This window comes from Pseudorasbora parva, chromosome 25 (assembly GCF_024679245.1).
Source record: "Pseudorasbora parva isolate DD20220531a chromosome 25, ASM2467924v1, whole genome shotgun sequence".
Classification (NCBI taxonomy): Eukaryota; Metazoa; Chordata; class Actinopteri; order Cypriniformes; family Gobionidae; genus Pseudorasbora; species Pseudorasbora parva.
In genome coordinates this window covers 11,696,612-11,720,225 of record NC_090196.1, presented here as the reverse complement: position 1 = coordinate 11,720,225, position 23,614 = coordinate 11,696,612, and the positions used below count along the sequence as shown (strand labels likewise).

The window sequence follows — 23,614 nt, the reverse complement described above, 5'->3', positions numbered from 1 at the left end:
ACGAATCAGCAAGGACCAGTTTTGTCTAAAAATCTGTTTAACTGGAAAAAAAAAAAGTCACCTACATGTTGGACGGCCTGAGGGTGAGTAAATGAACACACACACACACACACACACATATATATATATATATATATATATATATATATATATATATATATATATATATATATATATATATATATATATATGTATATATATATTTTTTTTAAGGTAAACCATACCTTTAATCTTTCCTTATACAAAATAAAGACATACTATGGTAGTACTGTGGTATAGCAATGATGTCAGCTGGTAATGCCATGGAACTGAATGAGAACCATATTTGCTTATATGCAGTTTTATGGTATATACTCCAAGGCACCAAGTAGAAAATTATAATTCCATAGCTACACACTTAAAAATAAAACTTATGTATTGTCATTTATGGATCCATGAGAAAACCATTTGGCCAGGGTTACGAATCTTTGTTTAAAATAATAATAATTATTATTATATTGTGTTGCAATAAAAAACACTCTCTGTTGTAACCTTTCAAAACCTTTATTTGTACGTGTTACGGTGTACATAACTTTATTTGTACGGTGTACATGCATAGCCTTATCAATCTAGAAATGTTTTTGCAACCACAATAAAAAAGCCTTACTCAGACATTGAACATTATGATAAATAATCCTGTTCTTTTTTTTCAGAAAAAAATCCCCATTTTATTTTGTAAGTTGCTTGTGCTTGCTGTGCTGTGATCATACCCACATGTTTGCAGTGCATATTATAAGAGCACATGCATGCCTATTCATTTGTTCGTCTCTAGATAAGAATTACAGGAATATTCCAGGTTCAAAACAAATGAACACGTTTTAAAGTATATCACAGCAAATATTAGGCCTACTGCACTTTGTAAAATCCAACTAATAAAAACTAATACAAATGTATTTGGTAACTGACAATATGTCATTAGTTACTCATTACTAAACTTGGAATATTCCTTTAAATTGGTTCAGTTCATTTTTAGGCCAATTTCTTTTTAACGTTTTTGTTTCTTTGAATGAACTACAAAAAGGTTTGAAGGGTTTTATTTGTTTCTTTGCTGCATTTGCTTTACAGCTTAAATTATAAAACAGCTGTGTTTTTACATATGCACTTATGGGACTTTTTGTCATGTAAAATTGATTCTGACACATATTTCCATTTCTTGAAGATGTTTCACCATTTATCAGTTAGGACACAACTGATGAGTTGAATTTCATCAATAAATGGAAGGACATGTTCAGAGGCCCCATCATAAATTCTAGATGAAATTTTGTGATTGAGCATTTGCATATTCATTAATGAACTATACTAGATAAAAATAACATTATACATCCAGAAGGTGGACTAAAATGGAATCAGCAAAATGGTAGATTTCATAACCAGGGGGTTCTTGTACAACAAACAGACTTCTAACCCTAACTTGAGACCAGAGTATCATAGACACTTGTGGCATGGACAACAACCAAGCAACCAACCAAAACATATTATAAACTGCATAGCAACACCCTGGCAACTACCCAGCATTATGGTGGTGAGGTTGCACAGGCAAGAGTTCTGCAAACTATTTAATGTCTAGAGGCGCTCTAGTCAAATCTTACCAACAGAAATAGATTTAAGATTACTCAGACACTTAGTGGCACATTCCAACACAAACTCTAGGTCATGAACCTATAGCAAAGCTGGAATTTATAGCTAGGCTGGCTTTTATCCACTGGTATCCAAAGAGTACCCAAAAAGATGCAGAACATTGTGTGAGAAGCACAAAACCTGGCCCCGCGAGCAATGGAAAACGTAATATAGCCTTATGAGTCATCTTCCCATTAGATCTTAAGACTTAAGGCCAATTCACACTACACAGACAGACGCAGACCAATGGCGTCAGAACAGCACGAAACTTCTCAAACATTCTAATTCTAATTTAGCATGTTCAATCAGAGAAAACAAGCTCTGGCAGACGCCAACAGATTCTGAAAGGGAAATACACTGATCAGATAATATCTGACAAAGTGACCGTTGCCGTCTTTCAGTGCGGTCATGAACTGGCTTTTGTTATTATTTTATACTGTTGTCTGAGGTCAACTTATTACATTTGTTTGGTTTTTAAATAACTAAAAACATCATAATGAATAAGTAATAGGCTATTTTCTACACTGGTTTTGAGGCTTTCTCCTGAACACTCGGTTATGGGCGTGCTGCACTGAAGACTTGGAAGTAAACACCCACGGCTAGGACTGGATAACAGTTTTGCATAATAATGAGCTTCTGGTCCCCTTTTCAGTTCAGCTCGCATGAGGGAGGGATTGATTTGAAAGCAGCAACAGGGATTCTCTCACAGGGCTCGTAAACGTCTTTATCTAACAAACACAATGATTTATCTCTCATCCACCCGGAATTAGTATCAATGTAATTTTTTTATTACTTGGCCCGCCTGATCGGTGAATATATCTGCAAACCGCGCATCACTCTCACATAAACACACACACGCGCACGTGCATCAGCAAAACTTCACTGTAGACAAATCAGCATGTTCACAACTTTCACAACATAATCAGTGAAACGATCTGTAACAATGCAATACTATCACGTATAAAAAAATACTGTGCTTTCTTCTGGATGTTTTTTGCTCGGTAGCACAATACATTTAGCTCTACGAGTGGATGGGCGGGGTCACAGAAGCAGGCGTTGTTCATCTTATGTTGAAGCAGTGTTTCCCCACATGCTAACTTCATGGGTTGGCAAAATCTGAGATTGAGCGTTTGCTGGGCCTGGTGTCAAGCTTTTCTTTGACTAACAAGGACGTTTTCAGCTGTGAAACTTCAGGATATTCTTATATCATTATTAACGCTCAAGGGAAAGGTGATTTCTCAATTCATCACTCATTTAAATTACCATATCTGAACATTTTGAACCTTTCTGGGAAGTTCTTGAGCACAAAGCAGATTTACACATCCTAATCTCACAAACAACGGAAGGCGTTTCTTGAATTGCACAATATCTCTCAGGGGTTCAAGAGTGCATTACAGCATTTCAAAGGCTGCCAAAAATGCCATAGTCCCTGCTATTAAGTTTATAGTACTAGTATAAGGTTAAGTGTTTATGTTATCAATTCCTATTCATTATTTTTTTATACACTGGTGTGATATAGTATTCTATCTATCCAAGATGTTTAATAAACTGTGATAAATATTAATGCCTTAATACCACAGTATATTAGGAAAACAAATTTTAACTGTGTACACTGCTGATCAAAGTAGCACCAAATCCATATATTAAAATGATTTTTGAAGGATTGTGTCACTGAAGACATAACACAAATAAACTACATTTTAAAATATATTCAAACAGTTATTTTAAAATAAATTATAATCAATATTACTGTCTTCAAATAAATACAGTATCAAATAAAATACAGTATCAAATAAATACAGCCTTGGAGAACATAAGATACTTATTTCAAAAGCACTGAAAAAAAAATCTAAATTATTCTAAACTTTTGACTGGTAGTGTAAAGTCATCAGCCTTAATAATTTCTCATAAAATTTGTCAAATTATCTTGTTGGGTATTCACTTACATGCTAAGTGAAATGCCAAATGTATTTAGGAAGAGACCCTCTGTTATGTGTAATGTGTCATAGGAGTGAGGCTATCTGAAATAAATGATATAACTATTTGGAAGTCTGTGTTTTGGGGACCTAGAGATTTCCAGTTCTTGTCTAAGTAGTGAGTGACAGTTGAAAGTACATTCTCAGTGAGCATAGGTTAAAAAACCAGCAAGTTCAACAGCAACACAAGGGATCCTTTTGTGGGCTTCATCCAGGAGTCTGTTAACATGTACACTGCATGGTAGTCTGAGGAAGTGAGAAATGACTGGAACGAAACATTACTACAATCCTCAAGGAATTCATATTTACACCTGCACTCATTAGTTTGGCCTCATTCTTCATTCTACCACAGCCAATAAATTGACATTAAAACAACATTTTGACCCCACACGAGTTTGTAAAACCCTCTAAATGATCTGGATATAATTATTTAGAGTAAGTTAAAGTTTTTAGTTCACACAAAAATGAAAACTTCTTCTTCAAAACCTGCATGATGTTCTTCGTTGAAGCAAAACATGATCAAATGTGACCACATCTGCAACAAAAATGTAAAAATCGGTCTGTTTTCCACTGGTAGTGTACATGGTAATTTACTTAACATGTACATTACTCTTTGACTGGATTTTATGGCTATCTATGTTTTCAGTTATACGATAGAGGGTGGTATTACACCTCTTCTGAAATAGTTCATAATCTCCAGATCAAAACACAGGTGAAGAAACAGTAACAAGTTATATAAGATTGCTTACACAAATGTAAAATAACGTGATCATTAAACATTAAACAGTATGTAAATCAAAACTAGACTAAAGTTACCTAATGAAATGTCGACCCTGTGAAGCTTTAGGGCTGTTTTGATTATGGGTCTGAATCCAATCTTTGACAAAACAATTTATTTTCTCAGCTTTTTGTTTAAATGTTGCCTATAAGGTCATTGTTGTACAGATGCAGTACAAATGAAAAACATGTTAACTAGTTCTGTACTCAATATTTACAACTATTACACTTAAATGTAATTGGGTCAATTTAGTTCCAAGTAGTACTGAAACAGTTCACTTATAAATACTTGATATTTAGCATGCTTACTACATAAAGTATACTTAAAAATATAATTGTACCTAAGTATACTTAATAAAATAAAAATGTCTAAGGGCTGCCTCTATGAATTCTTGCACCGGGAACAATACAATTCCCTTGTTGCACAAACACTGCTGAACTCCTTTCCCCAAATCTGCTTGCAACTTAAAATATTGATCTTTTTAAATTCCAGATCACAGAGAGAACAGAATCACTGAATCGATCTTTAAAGAAGAGGTGAGTTAATTCAACAACATAAAAATGTACTAAGAGCATGTGGGCAATGTACAGTTTTTGCAATTCTTGGCCTCAGTGACTGCTATAAATGGCAGATTCTTGACAAAAACTTACAAGTATGTTGGCAAAATGGCTGTTGTCTAAAAGTAAATATTGACATAGGTGGCGTGGGTCACTATAATACTTTGTTAGTCCATTGCCTTTGTCATCAATGATTTATGGGTCGGTTAACTTTAACCAGATGTGGACGGTATGCTTTTCCTGATGTTTAGTAAGATATTGTGATGGATTGGAAGACTTATCACCATATACACAAAAAATGTTCAGGACACTATGTAATTAAAAAAAATTGTGCCTTTTTTGTTGCAGTATTGTTGCTTTAAAATGTAAAAAAGTAATTATCATTATATAAGAATGATTATGTTGTTCTGCATTTTGCATTTCAGTGTTATTTTAGTATTATTTATATACTTTGTAAAGTGCATTTGTAAATTTTTCGTATTTTTTTTAAATTTCTATATATTTCTTTTCTATTTTTATACCATTAAATATATATATATATATATATATATATATATATATATATATATATATATATATATATATATATATATATATATATATATATTAGCTAACAATAACATCGGTTTATATGCACCAATCTTGTTTTTGTTTTTTTGAAAACAGTAACAGTTTCAAGAAGATCCAGAGACCCGTACTCCTGCCCAAGATTGATGACAAACTTGAACAATACACACAAGCAATCGAGGTTAAATTTACGGTCTCATCTTATGTTATGCTTTCATGTTTTAGTTGGATACATATTAGTTTCTAGTCAAAGTGTGCACAGTAACTTCTTGTTTTAGTATCTAATTTCTGGTTTAAAGGAATAGTTCACTTTAAAATGAAATTACCCTAAGATTTACTCACCTTCAAGCGAGTAATTGTATGTTACATTCTTCTTTCTGATGAACACATTTAGAGTTATATTAATAAATATCCTGACGCTTCCAAGCATTTTAAATGGCCGTTCCGCTATGGCGGAAGCTATATATTTTACTTTATAAAGTTTTAAATATGGATATTTTTCGTACAAAACCCCATTAATTCGCTTAATTCGGCCTTTATTAGCCTCCTGTAGATGTTTGGATTTCGTTTATTATGGATTTTTTTTTTTTTTCAAACTCAATGGACCCTGTTACTGCCATTATAAATTTGAAGGTGTCAGGATATTATTAAATCTAACTATGATTGTGTTTATCAGAAAGAAGAAAGTCATATACACCTAGGATGGCTTGAGAGTGAGTAAATCATTGAATAATTTTTATTTTAAAGTGAACTACTTTAAGAACAGTCTCTTAGTAAAAATGCAGGCCTGTCTCTGGCAGCATTTAAACTAAAGGATCAGATGGTTTATATTTAGATTAAATAAATGCAATCTCTGCCTCCTGAGAGGCTATTGATTTGCAATATTTCCTTAGAAACAATTTATCACTCTTGACTCACTAAGTCTGACTGTCTTAATGTGTTTCAGACCTCCTCTAAAGAAGCAAAGCTGACTAAGCCAGCAGCAGTGGATATGCCATGTGTCTCTGCTCCGGTGGCCTCCAAAAAAAATCTTTTTGAAGCAGGAGAGGCCTGGAGTCAAACCAGCCTTAAAGGAACACCCACAAAGGTCAGAAATCAGACGGTCATGTATTGACTCGCACCAAAAAAAGAAAAAGATGCAAGCATGATAAAATCATAAAAGTGTTCCGTACAACTCTAACATTTTAAATCTGTATGGTCGTATTAGTAGGCCGTTGTGAAGAAAATAAAGAAAGTCAAACTAATAAGAAATCAGCAATTTAATATCACACCTCTAAATTTTATGAGGGAAAACAATGACGTCAGGGCACTTCTATTATTACTATCAGATTTTCAAGTATGGAGGTCATGAGGCGGTTCAGTGTTGAAGCAGCGTGAGATAGGTCATGTAGTCATGTGGTGTGGAAAAACATCTGTTCTTTAACACTTACATATTCAAAGACACACTCAGGTTTGCCAGAGTCTGAAACACATACATATCCATCAGTGGGAAGCTGTTGTGTAAGAATTCTTGGGTAACATTAGCCAAATAAATTGTAACTTTGTGGATTCTGCTTCACCACACCCCTAACATATGTAAAAACTACAATGTACAATAATCATTTAGTTTATTTGTAATTACATTTAGCTATATATGCTATTTTGCAACTGTCCTCATTTATATACGCTTTTATATTTTTAGGATACAGATGTTGTTAAAGTTGGAGTAGCAAACCTGATCAACCATTGGGTGAAAGGAAGTCCAGAAGGCGGGAACAGACAGTCCCCTTCCACACCATCTGTGAGTCTATTAATGAACCCGGGTAAATGTTAACCACTGGACCGGGGAGATAAATTTATGTGTCCTATGGTGTAACACAAATTCTAATTGTAATAAAGTAAAATCCACAAATTATTCATTTCTATAGTGCCCCCTTGTGGTGATCTACTGCAACGTCACTTATTTTCCTGTATTTTCTCAAAATCCAGTTCAACAATCATCGTGTCCTATAAACTGCAATATTCTGTGATGTGGATATGCGGTTTATAATGTAAATGGTTAAGGTAAAAAAAAAAAAAAAAAATCTTAAGATAATTATATCCAGATGAACATGTTTCTATCAAATCCCAGGGCTTTTTAAGACAAAACATTGCTTGCTTGTTACTTTCTTTACAAAAACATAATTAGGCTACACGATCATTAATCAAGTGATGCGGTTGGCTATTAAGGTTATGTAATGTCTCTCTTAAGTTCTTTAAGTAACGTCAAACAAATAGTTCACCCAACAATCGTTTACTCACCATTATGTTGTTCCAAACCTGTTTGATTTACTTGCTTCTGTGGAACACAAAAGGGGTAATTCTGAAGCCTGTGCTGGATAAATGGGGATGTGAGATTTCCAGTTTCTAAAAGGACACAAAATATCATAAAATATTATTAAAGTTAGCCTTATTCAATTAAGTTTTTTATTTTTAAATTAGTTTCAACCCCTCAAAATTGCTATAGATTTCAGTTCGTTTTGTTAAATTTCGTTTAGTTTTTATTTTGTGAACACAATTCTATTTAATTTTTACATATTTAGTAACTATAGTTTAGCAGAGCTAACAGCACACTTCCAGTCTAGACCAATGCATGACTTTAAATATCAGCTAAGTTTAATGTTTGCACAGTTCACAGTTAACTCTTGTGCAAACCTCTTAATAAAAATAAAATCATTGTTTGAGATTGCCAAATAACCAAACAAATGTATTGTGGATCTCTACGGTTTGAGGTAGAGCATCTAAGGCTTTACTGTCAGGAGTTTCTCTCCAAGCATATGAAGTGGTGGCCTGGGCCTCTCCGCACACATCAATAAGATTTTACAGCCTGGATCTAGACTCTACACCAGGGTCTCAGGTGTTTATGTCCCAGGCTGTGGTCCTCATGATTCACACTATGACATGAATTTGTCAGTATGGCACAGAGGGTATTATTGTTTTCACAGCATCAACATTTTGTGGAGACAGGGCCAACATTCTAATGCAGCAAAGAGTTCCCTCGAAAGAGAGCATATTTTATTCATAGTAGAACACAGAAAACATTCCAAATGTTTAAACTGAGGAAATGTACACATTTAAGGAAAAATGTTCAATTTGATGGCCATAACATGTCTCAAAAAAGTTGGGACAGGGCCACTGTGTAGCATCCCCTAATTCTCAGAGAGCCAGCGTTACTGTTGTAACCAAGACATTCTTGAGTTCAACTCAGTTATCTGGTCAGTCATTTAGTGATAACGTCTTAAATATCAGGTGTATCCCCTGTCAGTACATTTCACATGAGAGAGAGATTATTAAAGCGGCAACTGCAAAGATTCTCTCGACCACAGGGTTCATAAACGTCTTTATCAAGCAAACATAATGATATATTTCTCATCCACCCTCGATTGATTGGAATATTATTTCTTTATTAGATGGCCCACACGATCGGTCGATATAAGCCCGAACACACACACACACACAATCCAAGATCAAGAAAGAATTTCTGTCGACGGGCGTGCAGTTTAGATAACCTGTCTAGAAAAGATGTTTTACTCACATAGGTTTGTTGCACCATTCCTGTCAGATCCAATATAGAAGGCACAACATCGTGTCTGCAAATCCAGCACTTGAGACTCATTTAGAAATGATTCAGCAGTGAAATGAAGCGAACACAAAAACATTCTTCCCCACGTGAGCTGGAACTGGAATTAAAAATAAATGAAGAATCACACATTCCTAATATTAGGATCTGAAGGAAGCTCATGCAGCGACTGTGCGCTTCCACAATATCTTCTTCCACATGTTTATTGCTGCTAACTAGCAAGCCGATCAGCTCCATGAGTTGGTGGGCGGGGCTACTGAATTACACGTTCTGTAGAGGCGGTGTTTCGTTGCACAATGATATAAGGATGAAGCTCACTATCGTTTTCTGGGCCGGGTGTCTATAAAAGCTTTTCTTTGACTAAAACGGAAGTTTTCAGCTCTGAAACTTACAGTACAATCTTATATTATCATGACCTTTTATATATTAACAGCTCAAGGGAAAGTTGATTTCTCAATTTATCACCCCTTAAAAGGAAAAAAGTATTTCTCAGCAATGTTTTTTGTTCTTCTAATATTCATTCACAGGATGTTAAACCTGGAGATGTTCTGCAGAAAAAGAATATGTGGGAAATTATTGGAGAAGGTTCTGCGGCAGAGAAGTCAGGACTGGGAGGAAAGGTAAATATTAAGACAAGAACTTGTACTCATAAATTAAATCATACAAATAGATTGAGAATGAGTCACTAGCTTAATGCCCCTCTCTCAACATTTCTCCTTTTATATTTTTAGGGCTCCTCCTCGGGGAAACGGTACAAGTTTATTGTGACAGGCCATGGCAAATATGACAAGATTTCCACTAAAGGTGATCATTCCAGTGTCTACCCAAATGGAAGATCAAGTGAGACACAGTCTTCTATTTTACATAATGAATCCCACACAAAACTGTTCTGTTGAAAATTACTCCTTGTGAGAACATGTGGGGTAATGTTTTATTTATTTATTATTATTTTGTTTCCTGAGGTGCACTTATAATGTTAGTATAATTGGCATAATTAAGAAATAAAAGGGAATTTTTCTACCATGACTTCAGCCCCCTAATTTTGGAACGCTGTTTTGGAAGGAGCGTGTCTGCTGTGAGACGTCAATGTAAATGCCTACTTCTATGATTGGTTAGCATCTTTGCATATTCCAAGAATCCCAAATTTGTTTACAATAGAAGATAGAAAACAGCAAATGTTTAAACCGAGGAAATGTACAATTGTAAGGTAAAAAAATAAGGTCATTTTAAAGTTGATGGCCATTTGAGGGCCATGTTTGCCACTGTGTAGCATCCCCTCTTGTCTGGGAACTGGGGAGACAGTTGCTGGAGTTTCGGGAGAAGAATGTTGTCCCAATCGTGTCTGATAAAGGATTCTTGCCACTAAGAACTGTACTTCTTTGTCGTATTTTTTGTTTCATGAAAATTCTTTTAGTTGATGAAAGGTCTCCAGTTCAGCACCCGAACTCTTCTACGTCTGAGTCATGCTGTTGTAATAGATGCAGTATGTTGTTTAGAATTATCTAGCTAAAATATGCAAGGACTTCTCTAAAAAAGACATCATCTGGATGGAATTATACACTCTAAAACCTGTGCATTGATGCTGCCTTTCCAGATGTGCCTAAAGATCACCTAAAGATCACAGGCTTCCAATATCAGTTTTCATCCCTTGTCCCTTGAGCACATAGATTTCCCTATAGATTCTCTAAATCTTTTGATGATGAGTCTTTGCAATTTGACATTGAGGAACATAAACCTGAAATTGAATCCAATTTGTAGATGCAGTTTTTCACAGATTGGTGAACATCTGCCCATCTTTACTGTTCTGTCTATTTTTACTATACTATTTATATACCCTTACTATTTTAATACCCAATCATGTTACTGACCTGTTGCCAATTAACCTTAATAGTTGCAAAATGTTCCCCCAGCTGTTTCTTTTTGGTAACACTTACTTTTCTTTTTTGCCTTTTTCAGCCTTTTTTGCCCCCATCCCAGCTTTTTTTGTTGTTGCGGCCAATTAAAATACACACACAAAAACGTCTTAAAATGGTAAATTTAAATAGTTGATATGTTTTCTATGTTCTATTTTGATAAGATTGGTTTATGAGATTTACAAATCACTGCATTCTGTTTTTCTGTTCCCTGACTTTTTTTTAAATTGGGGTTGTACAGCTGTCGAGATTGTGAAAAATGTTAATTCATTCACTTAATTAAATTCATATCTACTCCTGTGGCATGAAAGGTTGCAGTGATGAGCAAGCATTGTAGCCGATGACAGACATGTCTGTTGAGTGCATGAAAGCAGTAATCTCGTAATTACTCGATTTCTGCACTCTCACAAATTATTTCATCATAACCAACAGTGCAAACACGATTTAAATAATAGATTAACTGTGCAGTGTAGATAGCATTATTGAGTTCTGGTCTTGCGCCCAAACTCCCTTTAAAATCAGTCACTGATAAACTTGCGTTGTGTGATTGACAGGACCAGTGATTATAAAGGGAGGTTTCTTTGATCGCTTTCTATATAATCAAAATTTAAATAACATAATTTTCATGCTACTAAGAGAAACAATATGAAGTTGACCATTTAGTCACTGTCTTGATTTACTGACGCATAAAAAGCAATAAACTATTTTAAGACAAAGAATGTCTGACTGTAGCTGAATCAGAAATCACTGGTCACATCAGGTATTGGAATTGCATGGTTACTTGTTGTGGCATTAGAGTTGGGTCCATATATTACAGTTAAAATCTGCTTGCAAAGTTTGCATAGTGAAATGTACCGAACATAAAAAAAGACATTCTCATAACTGAAAATAATTATCAAGGCTACTTTCCTATTAGGATCCTTTTAGTACCACATTAGTACCTTAGAGTAGCAATATGTACCTTGAAGGTAAAAAAGGTACAAAGATGCCCTTTTAAAAGTACTGTGACAGGCTTTTGTACCCATACAGAAGTAATATTTGCAAAAAAAAAAATGAGTGTTCAGTGGGCAGGGCCAATATATTATTATGTAGAAGTAGGCATTGATCTAAAAAATTTTGAACGACTGTTTTTTGCAAGACAGTATTGCATCATAATGTGACCAAACCCGAAATAAGTCATTTTCAGAGCTTGGTCTCAATAAAATTATTGGACCAACAAGTACATTTTAAGTATGGACATTTTCAGGATGTTTTTATAGTAGAATAACCTCTAACATGCCAAAAGATCAACGGAAATTTGATTTCTGTATTCATGACCACTTTGAATAACTCAATATGATTCTGCAAATAAAAATGGCAAAAAAAAAAAAAAAAAAAAACCCTGTGGGAGCACAAACGAAGTCAGGGTTTGTTTTTGTTGACATGTGCTATGTGATATATGATACTATTTGATCATAAAATTGACACATATATCTCAAACAAATCACAGCAAGCTGCTACCACAATGCAAATGTTTCATTCAATGGCTAGTGTTATAAAAGTGGTCATACAAATAAATAATAATAAAATAATATTCTAAAACAGGTATTTTATTAAAAAAAATATATAAAATAAAGTACAGTGCAGCTTAGAATGCAAAGCATTATACACATTACTCTCAGTAAAGAGAAAATATTCTCAGTCTGACAGTTCCTGCAACAAAATACAAACATGCAAAAAAAAAAAAAAAAAAAAAAAAAAAAAAGGCCAAGCCTACAAACTTAACATTACCTAAGCCTGAATCGAGAACATGCATGAGTTGACAATCAGCATTCACTGTTATTCACATGGAAGCAGCCAGAGCATTTTAGGGCTCCATCAGTGAAAGCTACTTGTCAACACTGAGCACCAAGTATGCAATCTGCAGAGTGCGCCATGCCTTTCTTTCAGGACTAATAAGGCTTAGAACAAATTCCAAAACTTAGCATACTTACTGTATACATCTTTCTTATATTATCTCTTAATTCTTTCTTCGACAGCTAACCAGTTCTACTTTGCCCACCCACTTAAAACTTGCACTCAATTGTCCATATACTCTTTGAAAAACATACAATAGCATACAATATTTGTCCCTTGGCCTTGAAACCATGTTATCTTTAAATAATCGACAAGAAGAATTACAAAATTTATGGCTTGTATTTACAAAGAATTTGTCTGCAAATTTCCATAAATTATATCCTTCATTAAGCACCATTTGGCTGTATTTTTTGTATTGTTTTAACTTTTAAAAAGTTGCTAAAAAAAATAATTATGTAAGTTAACTTTATATTTTTAGATGACTTAAACTGCACTTCACATTTTCTTACCCAAAAACACTTTCTTGATTTTTTTCTTAGATTTTGTGTCTTGCGGCAGTCATAATATTTATTTTTATTTTTGATTCAGGATGTTCAGGGATGTAAGTATTATCCAAATATTACCATATTTAACATGCTTATAAGGATGGCAAGATAAGCTTTGAAAGTCATAAGCAAAAAGCTTAAATTTAAAAGTTTTGTTTCCTTTATTCACTATTCTTATAAGCTTAAATGGCTAATGCCACTTGTCAAGTGGGCAATTACTTTAGTACTGCAAAACAGTTATTGTGCATTTGACAGATAGTCACTTAGTTTACTTGCCAACTGACCTGTTATAAAGTTATAAAATGTAAAGTTTTATGTAAAGAATTGGGTTAGATAATAAACAGAACTCTACTAATGCAATGACAGCTAACAACATATTTGCCTATTATTTATATGTTATCCAGCTATATGTCAGTGGTTTAAGAACTGAAGCCTTTAGCTGTTCTATTAAAGTCTTTTGGTTCTTCATCTTTATTTTTGCGGCCTATCAGTCCCATTTCAAAAACTGTTGCAATCTTTGTTGCTGGTCGAGAAGCTGCCTCTCTTAGTCGCCTGGCATCAAACCGCGGGCTGTACAGGAGAACTGGCAGGCGATGCGCAAATGATGGAATCTCTTTATCCGTCTTCTGTTCTGCCTCCATCTTCTTTTGCTCCTCGGTTTTATTGGCTTCAATTTGTTGTATTATGTTCTCTTTGGTGGAGAACATTTGGAAGAGGACAGCATCCCACATTTTTGTTGCCCTAGGGGAGTCTTTACTGTCCTGGCTTTCAATAACCTTATCTTCGTCTTCAGACTTATTTTGCTCTTCACTTGTATTGTGATCAGTGCTGGCAGGGAATTCTTTCTTTGACCCAGGATCTGCCTCTGGAAACTTGGGTTCCTCTGCTTCGACCACCATGTGTTTCTTAAGGCGAGACCAGCCACTGAGTTTTGACTTCATGCCTTTTGGTTTCTGCATCATCTTCAAGAGAGGTTCTGCAGATAGGGAAGAGCCTTCACCCTCCTCCTTCTTTTCCACTGTAGGCTTGATCATCTTTTGGGTACTAGCTTTTGTCTCTCCACTTTCAATCTTTTCAGGTTCAGTGTCCTTTGTTTCACTGTCCTTTTGGTCTTCCTTAGTTTTAGCCACAAGCTTAACCACATCTTTCACCTCTCCCTTTTCAGGGGCTTTTTCAGAAGAAGCAGATGCAAGATTCTGCTTCTTAATTCTCTCTAACAAAGACATTTTTGCCTCTGTTGGCTTCTCTGGTACTTTGGTTGTTATAACATTAACTTTTCCTTCTGACAGCTTTGGAAGTGCTGGTTTTCCTGTGTCTTGGTCAGGTAATGGCACAGCCTTACTATCAGGTTTTGGAGCTTCCTGCACAGTTGGAGGGGTTGGTGTCATTTGGGAAAGTCTGGGCGATCCATAGGTTGGAGTTCTAACTCTTGGTGTCACAGTACTTATTGACGCTGCTTTTGCTTCTGATTGTGGTGTGTCAGCTACAGATACCACAATGGTTGGAATTTTTGCTTTCAATTCTGGTACAGGTTGCTTGGGAATGTCCCCTACAGAGTTTGCTTCTGACAAAGATGCTGCTTTTGGAACGTCTGGAGGTGGTGCCACAGCAGCGTTTTTATCTTGAACAACAACAGTCTGAGGTGGCTGGACTTCACCCTGCTCTTTAGGCTTTGCCTCAGACTTGTCAATTGTCATGGTCACATTTTCTTCAGGTTGAGGTACTACTGGTTCCTGTTTTGGAAGAGGAGTTGCCTCTACACCTGGTAAAACAGTTGGTGTAGAAATGCTAAAACTGGGTGAGTAACTCTTTATTCCTCCATGGGAAACGTATTCAGTGGGAGTTAATCCATAATATGTTGTTTGAGATTTTGTTGCTGTTGGTGTTTTGGGTCTTTGACCTGCAAATGGAGTGGCTCTAGGTAATGACCTTTGATAGCCAACTAAAGAAAAACCAGCCTGTGCAAGTTCAATATTGGGTGCTGTTGGGGTTTCAGGCTTTGGATGTTCATTTCCATTAAGGTTTGGACTTTCCTGTATTTGCATCTTTGTCTTTGATGACTCAAGTTTTGATAGGTTGTCTGAAATGGCCACAACTTGTTTTTCTTTTAAGGGTTCAATTAATTTGACATCCATGTCCCCATTTTGTAATATTGCTGAACCATTGGTGTTATTTACCTGATTTGAAATTTTATGAGTTTCATCATGTGGCCCAGCCAAGCTTGAGGTTGGCGTTTTTGATCTTCTGCCCTCCATGTGCACAGGAGAAACAGCAAATAAAAGTGGATTTGGTCTTGAAATCTCAATCACAGATGCTCGAACACGTGACACTTTACCTGAGGGTGTCTTGGGTCGCCCTGAAAGTGTTTTTGCTGAGGTAAAGTCATATGTTGGTGTTTTTACTCTAGTTGGTGTTGCAACCACCTTTACCTCAAGTGTTGGAGTTGTACCTTGTTTTATCTCGAGTGTCGGTGTTGCATTTCGTTTAATCTCAGAAGCAGGAGTACTGACCCTCTTCATTTCAGAAGATGGACTTGTCTCTTTCTTGATTTCAGAAGTTGGAGTTTGGGTTTTCTTAATTTCTGAAGTTGGGGTAATCCTCTTGATTTCAAATGTTGGTGTTGCAACCCTTCTGATCTCTCTGGTTGGTGTTCTGCCTCTTATTTCCTTTGTTGGTGTCACTATCCTTCTAACCTCAAATGTTGGTGTTGGGCCTCTCAATAACTCAGCAGTAGGTGTTTTACTCCTTGTTGGTGATGCATAAGGTATTAGTAAACCTGCTGACTTTGCCGTATAATTGGTGATTTGAGGAACTTCAAACAATGGTTTTGTTGTTCTAGAAACATTCAAAATGGTTGGCTGAGGGCTTGGAGTTTTTGAGGTAATTACATGGGTGGTAAGAGTTGAGCTGACTTCCACTCTTTGTGCAGTTTGTAGAATAGTGATTGGAGCTGTAGCATGTGTGTCAAGTCCTGGTACTGGTGAGGCTGTGTATGGAATTGTTGGAGCTAGGTGTTGGGGAGTGGTGTGGCCCAGAGCCACATATGGTTGTGGTGAAAACCTTGCTGTATTGCCATATGTAAATCCTTTATGATGAGGATATGGGGATGCTACATGCTGATACAGTGGTCGGACGTTAAAACGTGGATGTACCATGCCAATATACAACGGTGTCTCTGGAGTCTTAGGGGGAGTTGAGTGATCACTGTGCTCCAGGTCAGGGCTTGCTTCATTTACTGGAGAGAGGCTTGAGCGGAAGGGGACCGATGGTTGTGAGGTCTGGGCAGCAGCTTTTTTCTTTGCTGTCTTCTTGAGTAGTTTCTGGAGCCGGACATTTTCTTTCCCAGGTTTGGGAAGCAAAGGTGGTGGATACTGCTGGGAAAGCAGGCCTGCCTGGGCAGCATTGCCGATATTGTCAGCCATAAAATCTCCAACCCCTGAAACAAATAAATAATAGATATTGTGTACTTTGAACATTGTTTTTGCTATTATTAGTTACAAACCATTCTGAAAATATTTTTTTTTTAAATGAAATTGGCAAACCAGCTTCATTCTTCACTAATAATGTTGTTTTCTTTTTCTTTCAGGTGAATTATCCAGCAATGACTTGTGAAGAATTTAATTCAGCAATAACATATTTTCTTGATTCACCAAGAACACACACTCACACTCACACACACACACACACACACACACACACACACACACACTTTTACATTACAATGTATGTGCTTATCTGTCTATGATTTTTGTGGCTCTAATGTCAAGGTTTTGCTTTGTTTTCTTGCAATCTGTTTGTCATACAATGTAAAAAGCAAAAATTCTCAAAATTCCTTTATTTTCCCTTATTTTATTTGTGCTGATATTATGCCCAAATTTATCAATGTATGAGTATAAACTGAATATAAGTGTGACTGTTGTCATATTGATTATCTATGCTATTCGTATACTCTGTCACATTGTTACATTTACATAGACTAAAAAAGAAAAAAAAGTAGATGAAAAGTAAAATAATCCAAAAATATTTTTTAAAATTCTAGATTATTTGCATGTCTTTTAATCCATTGCCAATCTTTGTTTTACTCATTGGTATGTTACATTTTATGACATTGGTTTTCTTATCTCTGTTTTATTGTCATTTTGCATAATTTACCACTTTTTTTTTTTTTTTTTTAAACACTGGAATTAGTTTCTACCCAATGGTATCATGGTCAAAAAAAGAAGAATGTGATTTATAGTCCATTACAGCTTTTTATTTTCAATAAATTTGATATTTTGTATGATTCTTAATTTCGATTTTTGCTTAATTCTAAGTTTAAAATGCAAATAGAATGCAAAAAGAATATTTTTCACTTGATATGGTTTCTTACAAGTATGCACACATGCACTAAACTACCACAACACATCTAGGATGGCTCCTTGGCCTAATTTTAGGGTGAAAGCGAATGAGCAAGTAATTTGCTCTCTGTCACGGAGTGTGGTGTCACACTCCACCCTCACTGTAAACCAATGCCGAATGATCTGGGGGCAGTCACTGCTTTAGCCATAGGTGGACAGCTACATTAAATTACATAATAAATCACTGAAAATTTACTACCAATCAGATTCAGTGGTGTCTGTTGACGCACAACCTATGATCATATATCAAAAAGCTGCTTTTATGCTCTTTCATACTGGATTACTAAATAATATTCATATTCATGAAATACTAATTTATGCAATAATATAGATATAATGGATATTAACCCCTGGGTTAATAAGCATTTGAGGTAAAATATAAGAATACAATTTTTTTTTAACTGAATATAATCCTATATTTGTGCTTAAAATAATAATAATAATAATAATAATAATAATAATAATAATAATAATAATAATAATAATAAAGAAACACTGAATAAATACATATTTTCTCTATACATAAAATACATACAATTCTTAACATAAGCTATTTCTGCATCATAAGTAAACGTATCTTGTTTAAAGACTATTTAGATATTAATCTTTTGTAATAGTGCAAATGTAGGCCAACTGTAAGAGCTTGTAAAAGAAGTCTCCAGCCCAGAGAGACGCATACAAGAGGAGATCATCCTTTTAAGGGCCTGGTAGGCTGGGCAGTTTGGAGAATTTCCAAGATGCAAGTTCAAAAGAGGAAAGGGCAAGAATAGCAAAGCAGTAAAATCATGCACTAGCTAATTGCTTCTTAGCAACCACCTGTTGGAAAAAAGTAATTGTGCATGTAATGACATATAGTCTACGGCAATATGCACACTTGTATGTGTGTGCTTAAAAAAAACTTACCAAGAGATGACTGTAAGACAGTTGAAGACACTTCAGACAAGTTCCCCTGTAAAGATAACATGCCTGAATTATGTCTTTGAAAATAAGTAAATGTATTTTAATGACAAGGACATATATAAATATGGCTGCATTGAAACAAATAGTGGTAGTACTATTTTTTAATTACATTGTGTTATATTTACACTCCCTTATGCAGAAACCTTCAGACTGTTAAGTTAGCCTGCTACAAACTGTCAATGCCTTTTCCCAAAGGACAGACATGGCATGCACTTCCACACAAGGTATTCATATAATAATAACCAGAGGACAGAAATCAAATTTTAATCAGTTCTTCTGTGGTTTTATACCTGTGTGTCTGCTGTTCAGGGGTGTCCGGCGGCTGCCTGCTTGTCCCAGCTTGGACTGTCAGAACGGGAGACTCATGTTAAGTTCAACTATTCCCCCTTCCTTCAAATGGAAGGCACAGGCTCCATAGCAGTCCAAAAATAAAACCCTGAGCCCGTTACACAGAATGCACACTGAGTGGTGACGGTGTAGAGGGAACCGTCAGCGAAGCAGGAGGGATCCAGGTCATTTTAGATATTCCCAAGTGCCCCCCTCCCCCATGACACCAGATGCACACCCTCATTTACACATCTATAAGCACAGCACCCCCTACAGTTAAGAAGAAGCAGTTGTTTCCTTCCGAGGGCTATTAAACATCAAAAACATAAAAACATTTACATTAATGTACCGTTGTGCAGTGACATCACTTCTAGGGTGACGTTGCTCATGGATTGAGGGGGGACAGCTTGTCACTCACATGAGATTGCAGCAATAGCAAACTACAATGATTCAATCATATATATATATATACATTTTCATTGTTAAAGAAGCAGTTTCACATGGGTATGTCACTAAAGGGAAGAAAAGGCTATAGAAAATTTTGTTGATGCCAACTCAAAATTAGACCCCTGTAAACTGTCATTTGCATGCCCTTTTTTATATTGATTGGCAATAGCAATAGTGCAAACAACCACTAAGTGTGATTACACTTTTTAAGTTGACTTTTTCTTTAAACGTCCACTGAAATCAAAATTTTTGTATTTTAGCTTTTAGTATGACAATAGCCGTGTTTCCATTACCCTTCAAATTTCGCAAATTGAAATTGTGAATTGAAAATAAGCCCAATGGAAACGCGGCAATTTTGCAAAAACTCCCATGTATCGCAAAAAAGTTTTTACGCTCTCATGAGGTGGCATTCTCATTTCAGGCAATTCGAAAAGGGACATTTTTGCCAAACTGCAATGGAAACGTTAAACGATATATCGCGATATAAAAATATGACGAGATGTATCGTTGATGGAAACGATATGATTCGCGATATAGAGTTGTTTTATCCAAGGCTCAACTTGCTGTAGTGGGCCTATTTATAAGGTATAATTCACCCAAACACAAATTAACAAATGTAGGCTACCACAAATGTAAACTCTGTCATCATTTACTCACTCACCATGTCGTTTTTTTACGTCTTCCAAATACAAAAGAAGATATTTTTCATTAAACCTGAGGGATTTATGTCCCTAAATTTTTAAAGTTCTTTCCTCTTAAATTTAAAAGATGCAAAGAATGTCATAAAGGCATGTAAAAATAACTTATCGAGTGTCTAATCAAAATTTTTTTTTAGTCTTCAAGTCCTTTAAAGAGACACAATGGCTTTATGTGATGAATATATTTAACAAGACGCACATACTGTAGTAAACGCGGACGTTCAAATGATTGCGTGACGCGCGAAAACAACATGAGGGAGTAAATGCAGAATAAAAATTCTTGGATGAACTATACGTTTACAGTTTAAGAGCAGTCATTCTGACAAGCTTTCTTGCGATTAGAACTGTGACGGATTGCATTGATCATCTGAAGTGCACGTGCTGCCGAAACAGCGCTCCTTAGCGAGAGCACAAATATTATTTAAATCGACACTCCTCAAAGTCAAAGCTCAAACACCATTTAAAGCGAAACTCCTTAGTAAACGCGCAAACATAATTTAAATAACCAGATCACATTTAGTTTTAGTGGCATGATTATTCAAAGCATTTCAGATAGTTCATTCTTACATACTGCATTAATAGCGGGAGAGGCAGGGCATAGCAGGCATGGGGAGAGATGCTGCCTGGATTGAAAGCGTGAATAATGCGTGAGGGAATTTTTTTTCCAGTTTTCAGTGAGGCGTTTCAGTGACATTATTACATTAATAATCTTATTACATAGAATCATACAACAACTATACATAATGTTGAATATAATGTATAATAATTAGGGCTGTCAATCGATTAAAATATTTAATCGCGATTAATCGCATGTGTGTCATGAATTAACTCACGATTAATCGCAATTTAATTGCACATTTTTAGCAATTGTAAATGTATCCTAAATTAAGTTTAAATTAAGTTTTTTAATACTCTAACCAACAGGGGTATGGACAAATATGCATGCTTTATGCAAATGTACATTTATTATTAGTGAAACCATACTTTTGGTTGAAGCATGAAGACTAGATGTATTAAAGGTCATAGATGTTTATCAAAGAAATTCGAATCGACATCTCTGTGATTTGGCCAGGATTAGGCGGATCGTATATAATTTTTGCAAGCTTTTTTTCTTCCTGTGAGTATTTCTATCTTTATCTTTCACGAAGAATAAAGTCTGCATTCATAATGCGCACCGTTATGAATTCCCGTGCAGCCGCGCCCGCACGGATTATACTTTCACTTTAGAATGAATATCAATTTGAGAGTAATCTGATTGAATGGTGTGTTTAATATTAACATCAATACTGTTCTTAATGAAAAACAGAACAGAACAGTATAGTACAATGACAATCTTGTTTAAATAGGCGCTTTTACATTTAGTTTTGAAACTGAATCTTCCGCCGTATATTTTCAGCTTCATAACGAAATTATATTTAGGCCTATTTATTAGGCTACTGTTAAATAATCAAAACGATATCGATACATGATTTCATACAGCTATCTATAACGAAGTCTTGACATCATATCCGGGAGAAGTCAGTAAATTCGAGTAAAATCAGGCTTTGCTTATCCCGTGTGAATGCGCTGCGCAAAACTCAGATGTGGAGGAGTCATTTCTAAATCACAGAGGTCCCTAGATAATACTAATCCCGTGCGAATAGTGCTTTAGATAGCCGAACCACTTCCACGCCACTAAAGAAAGTTAGTCTTTCTTCTCTTATCAACTATTTATTTCTCCTTACTTGTGGAAGCTCGTTCAGTCACATTTGTGTTGCGGTCAGGGAAACTCTCTTTGTAGCTAAAACGTGCCGCGTTGGATCTATAATCAGCCTACTACTGCTGAGCACTGGCTGCGTGTCCGTGGTGTACGTTATCACGCAAGAAGCCAATCGTGTTCTGCTCTTTCTGATAGCTGCGCCCTGAACGTCAGTCATATTGAAATATCGGAAATGTGTTTAAAAATCATATCACCGTTATTGAATTTTTTTTTATCGCGATATATATTGATATTGAATTATTGTCCAGCCCTAGGTTCCACTCTTTCTGAGGCACAGCGGCTATGCGTGTTATGGGGTCCCAGATGGAGCTCGCCGATCGCCTCGAGAGGGGTGTAATACAGTTTGGTGGCCAACGAGAGTAAGCTGCACGTCGACGTGATGGCGTCCACACCCAGGCAGGCTGGGCCTGGTCCTTCACAGACCGAGGGCCATATGCAGGACCAGAGAGCTAGTGTCTCCTCTCGTGAGCCCCCTCCGTGGAGGACTAGATATCAGAAAAGACGGGATTCCCACTGGAATAAGGATCTAAAGGGAGGTGATCCAGTACAAACGTGGTCTGCATTTATGATGTATCCCCCTCCTTTGAGGGCGTTTTATATCTTAGCCCTCACCTTCTTCCATTTTTTATCTTTAATATTTATTACCAGGCACTTTTTATAACAGGTATGTTCTATGGTACATCTATGATGTGTGGAACTATGTTCTGATGGCCTGCTTTGGTTTGGTTAGTGAGAGCGCAACTTTCAGGCATGCAAGGGCAGTAGAACACCATGGTCATATGAGAACTGTGTAGAGTCTAGAGTGTAGAGTCTGTGTAGAGTCTCTGTGTAGAGAACTGTGTAGAGTCTTCGCTCTACACGCCGCAGGTGAGATGAGGTGGTCTTTTTTGTGTAATAACACTACAATGTTTATTTCTTACAGACCTTCGTGCCCTGTATAGAGTATGGGTTTTATGTCACCATTAGGAAGGTAGAAAGGAAGGTTAACTGAAGGTTTCAGTTAACCTTCAGTTAACCTGCCACTGTCGCCTTTGGCTTGGCTTGCTCAGTTGGGGACACTAAAATTATGATCCAAGTTATTCAACTAAATATACAAATTAAATGTATTGATTAGTTTATATTTAATTCTATAAACTATCCAAATCAAACTAGCCAAATCGAATTTGTTACAATATTGTCCTGTTTAACACTGTAAAGCTGCTTTGAAACAATCAGCATTGTAAAAGCGCTATATAAATAAAGTTGATTGATTGATTAATTGATTTTCCCTGTAGGTGGCTGAATACAGCTCCATGTTTTTGGGCTGTGTATGTAAGTGTGTTGGCCATCCACTTTGAAGGTTGTGTGTGGATGTGTATATAAACTTAGGTTTCCTCTCACAGGGAGAGTTAATTTGAGGCCACCGCTCATTTGCACCGAAATGTTAGCAGAGTTTTTAGCAGCAGAACGTCATTATAGGAGAATGACATGCATAGCTGCTGCAAGAGTCTCAGAGTTCAGAGTGTTCAGAGTCTTAGTCACTTTGAAAGTTAGCATATGTTGCTAGCAGGTAGCAGGCTTTGCCAGGCCTCCCTAGAGGGCTTGCTATCAGATAGAAGGC

At 36.0% G+C, this 23,614-nt stretch overlaps 2 protein-coding genes across 4 annotated transcripts in view; one reads left to right on the top strand and one right to left on the bottom strand.

Annotated features, from left to right (window-relative positions):
• Positions 1-17,711, top strand: part of lsp1a (lymphocyte specific protein 1 a) — a 40,909-nt gene extending 23,198 nt beyond the window's left edge. The window contains exons 7-13 of one of the 2 annotated variants that reach the window (XM_067435739.1): positions 4,903-4,946; positions 5,634-5,715; positions 6,481-6,621; positions 7,216-7,314; positions 9,660-9,752; positions 9,864-9,972; positions 17,013-17,711. In XM_067435739.1, coding sequence (XP_067291840.1) covers positions 4,903-4,946; positions 5,634-5,715; positions 6,481-6,621; positions 7,216-7,314; positions 9,660-9,752; positions 9,864-9,972; positions 17,013-17,038 — 594 coding nt within the window. In that variant the 3' untranslated portion in view covers positions 17,039-17,711. The remainder of the gene's footprint in view (positions 1-4,902; positions 4,947-5,633; positions 5,716-6,480; positions 6,622-7,215; positions 7,315-9,659; positions 9,753-9,863; positions 9,973-17,012) is intronic. The other variant, XM_067435738.1, reaches the window with a different exon arrangement.
• Positions 12,795-23,614, bottom strand: part of prr33 (proline rich 33) — a 46,785-nt gene continuing 35,965 nt past the window's right edge. Inside the window, exons 2-4 of one of the 2 annotated variants that reach the window (XM_067435737.1) lie at positions 19,074-19,128; positions 18,727-18,772; positions 12,795-16,862 (exon numbers count right to left, since the gene is read on the bottom strand). In XM_067435737.1, coding sequence (XP_067291838.1) covers positions 13,846-16,848 — 3,003 coding nt within the window. In that variant the 5' untranslated portion in view covers positions 16,849-16,862; positions 18,727-18,772; positions 19,074-19,128 and the 3' untranslated portion in view covers positions 12,795-13,845. Of the gene's footprint in view, positions 16,863-18,726; positions 18,773-19,073; positions 19,264-23,614 lie in introns of those variants that run through there. The other variant, XM_067435736.1, reaches the window with a different exon arrangement.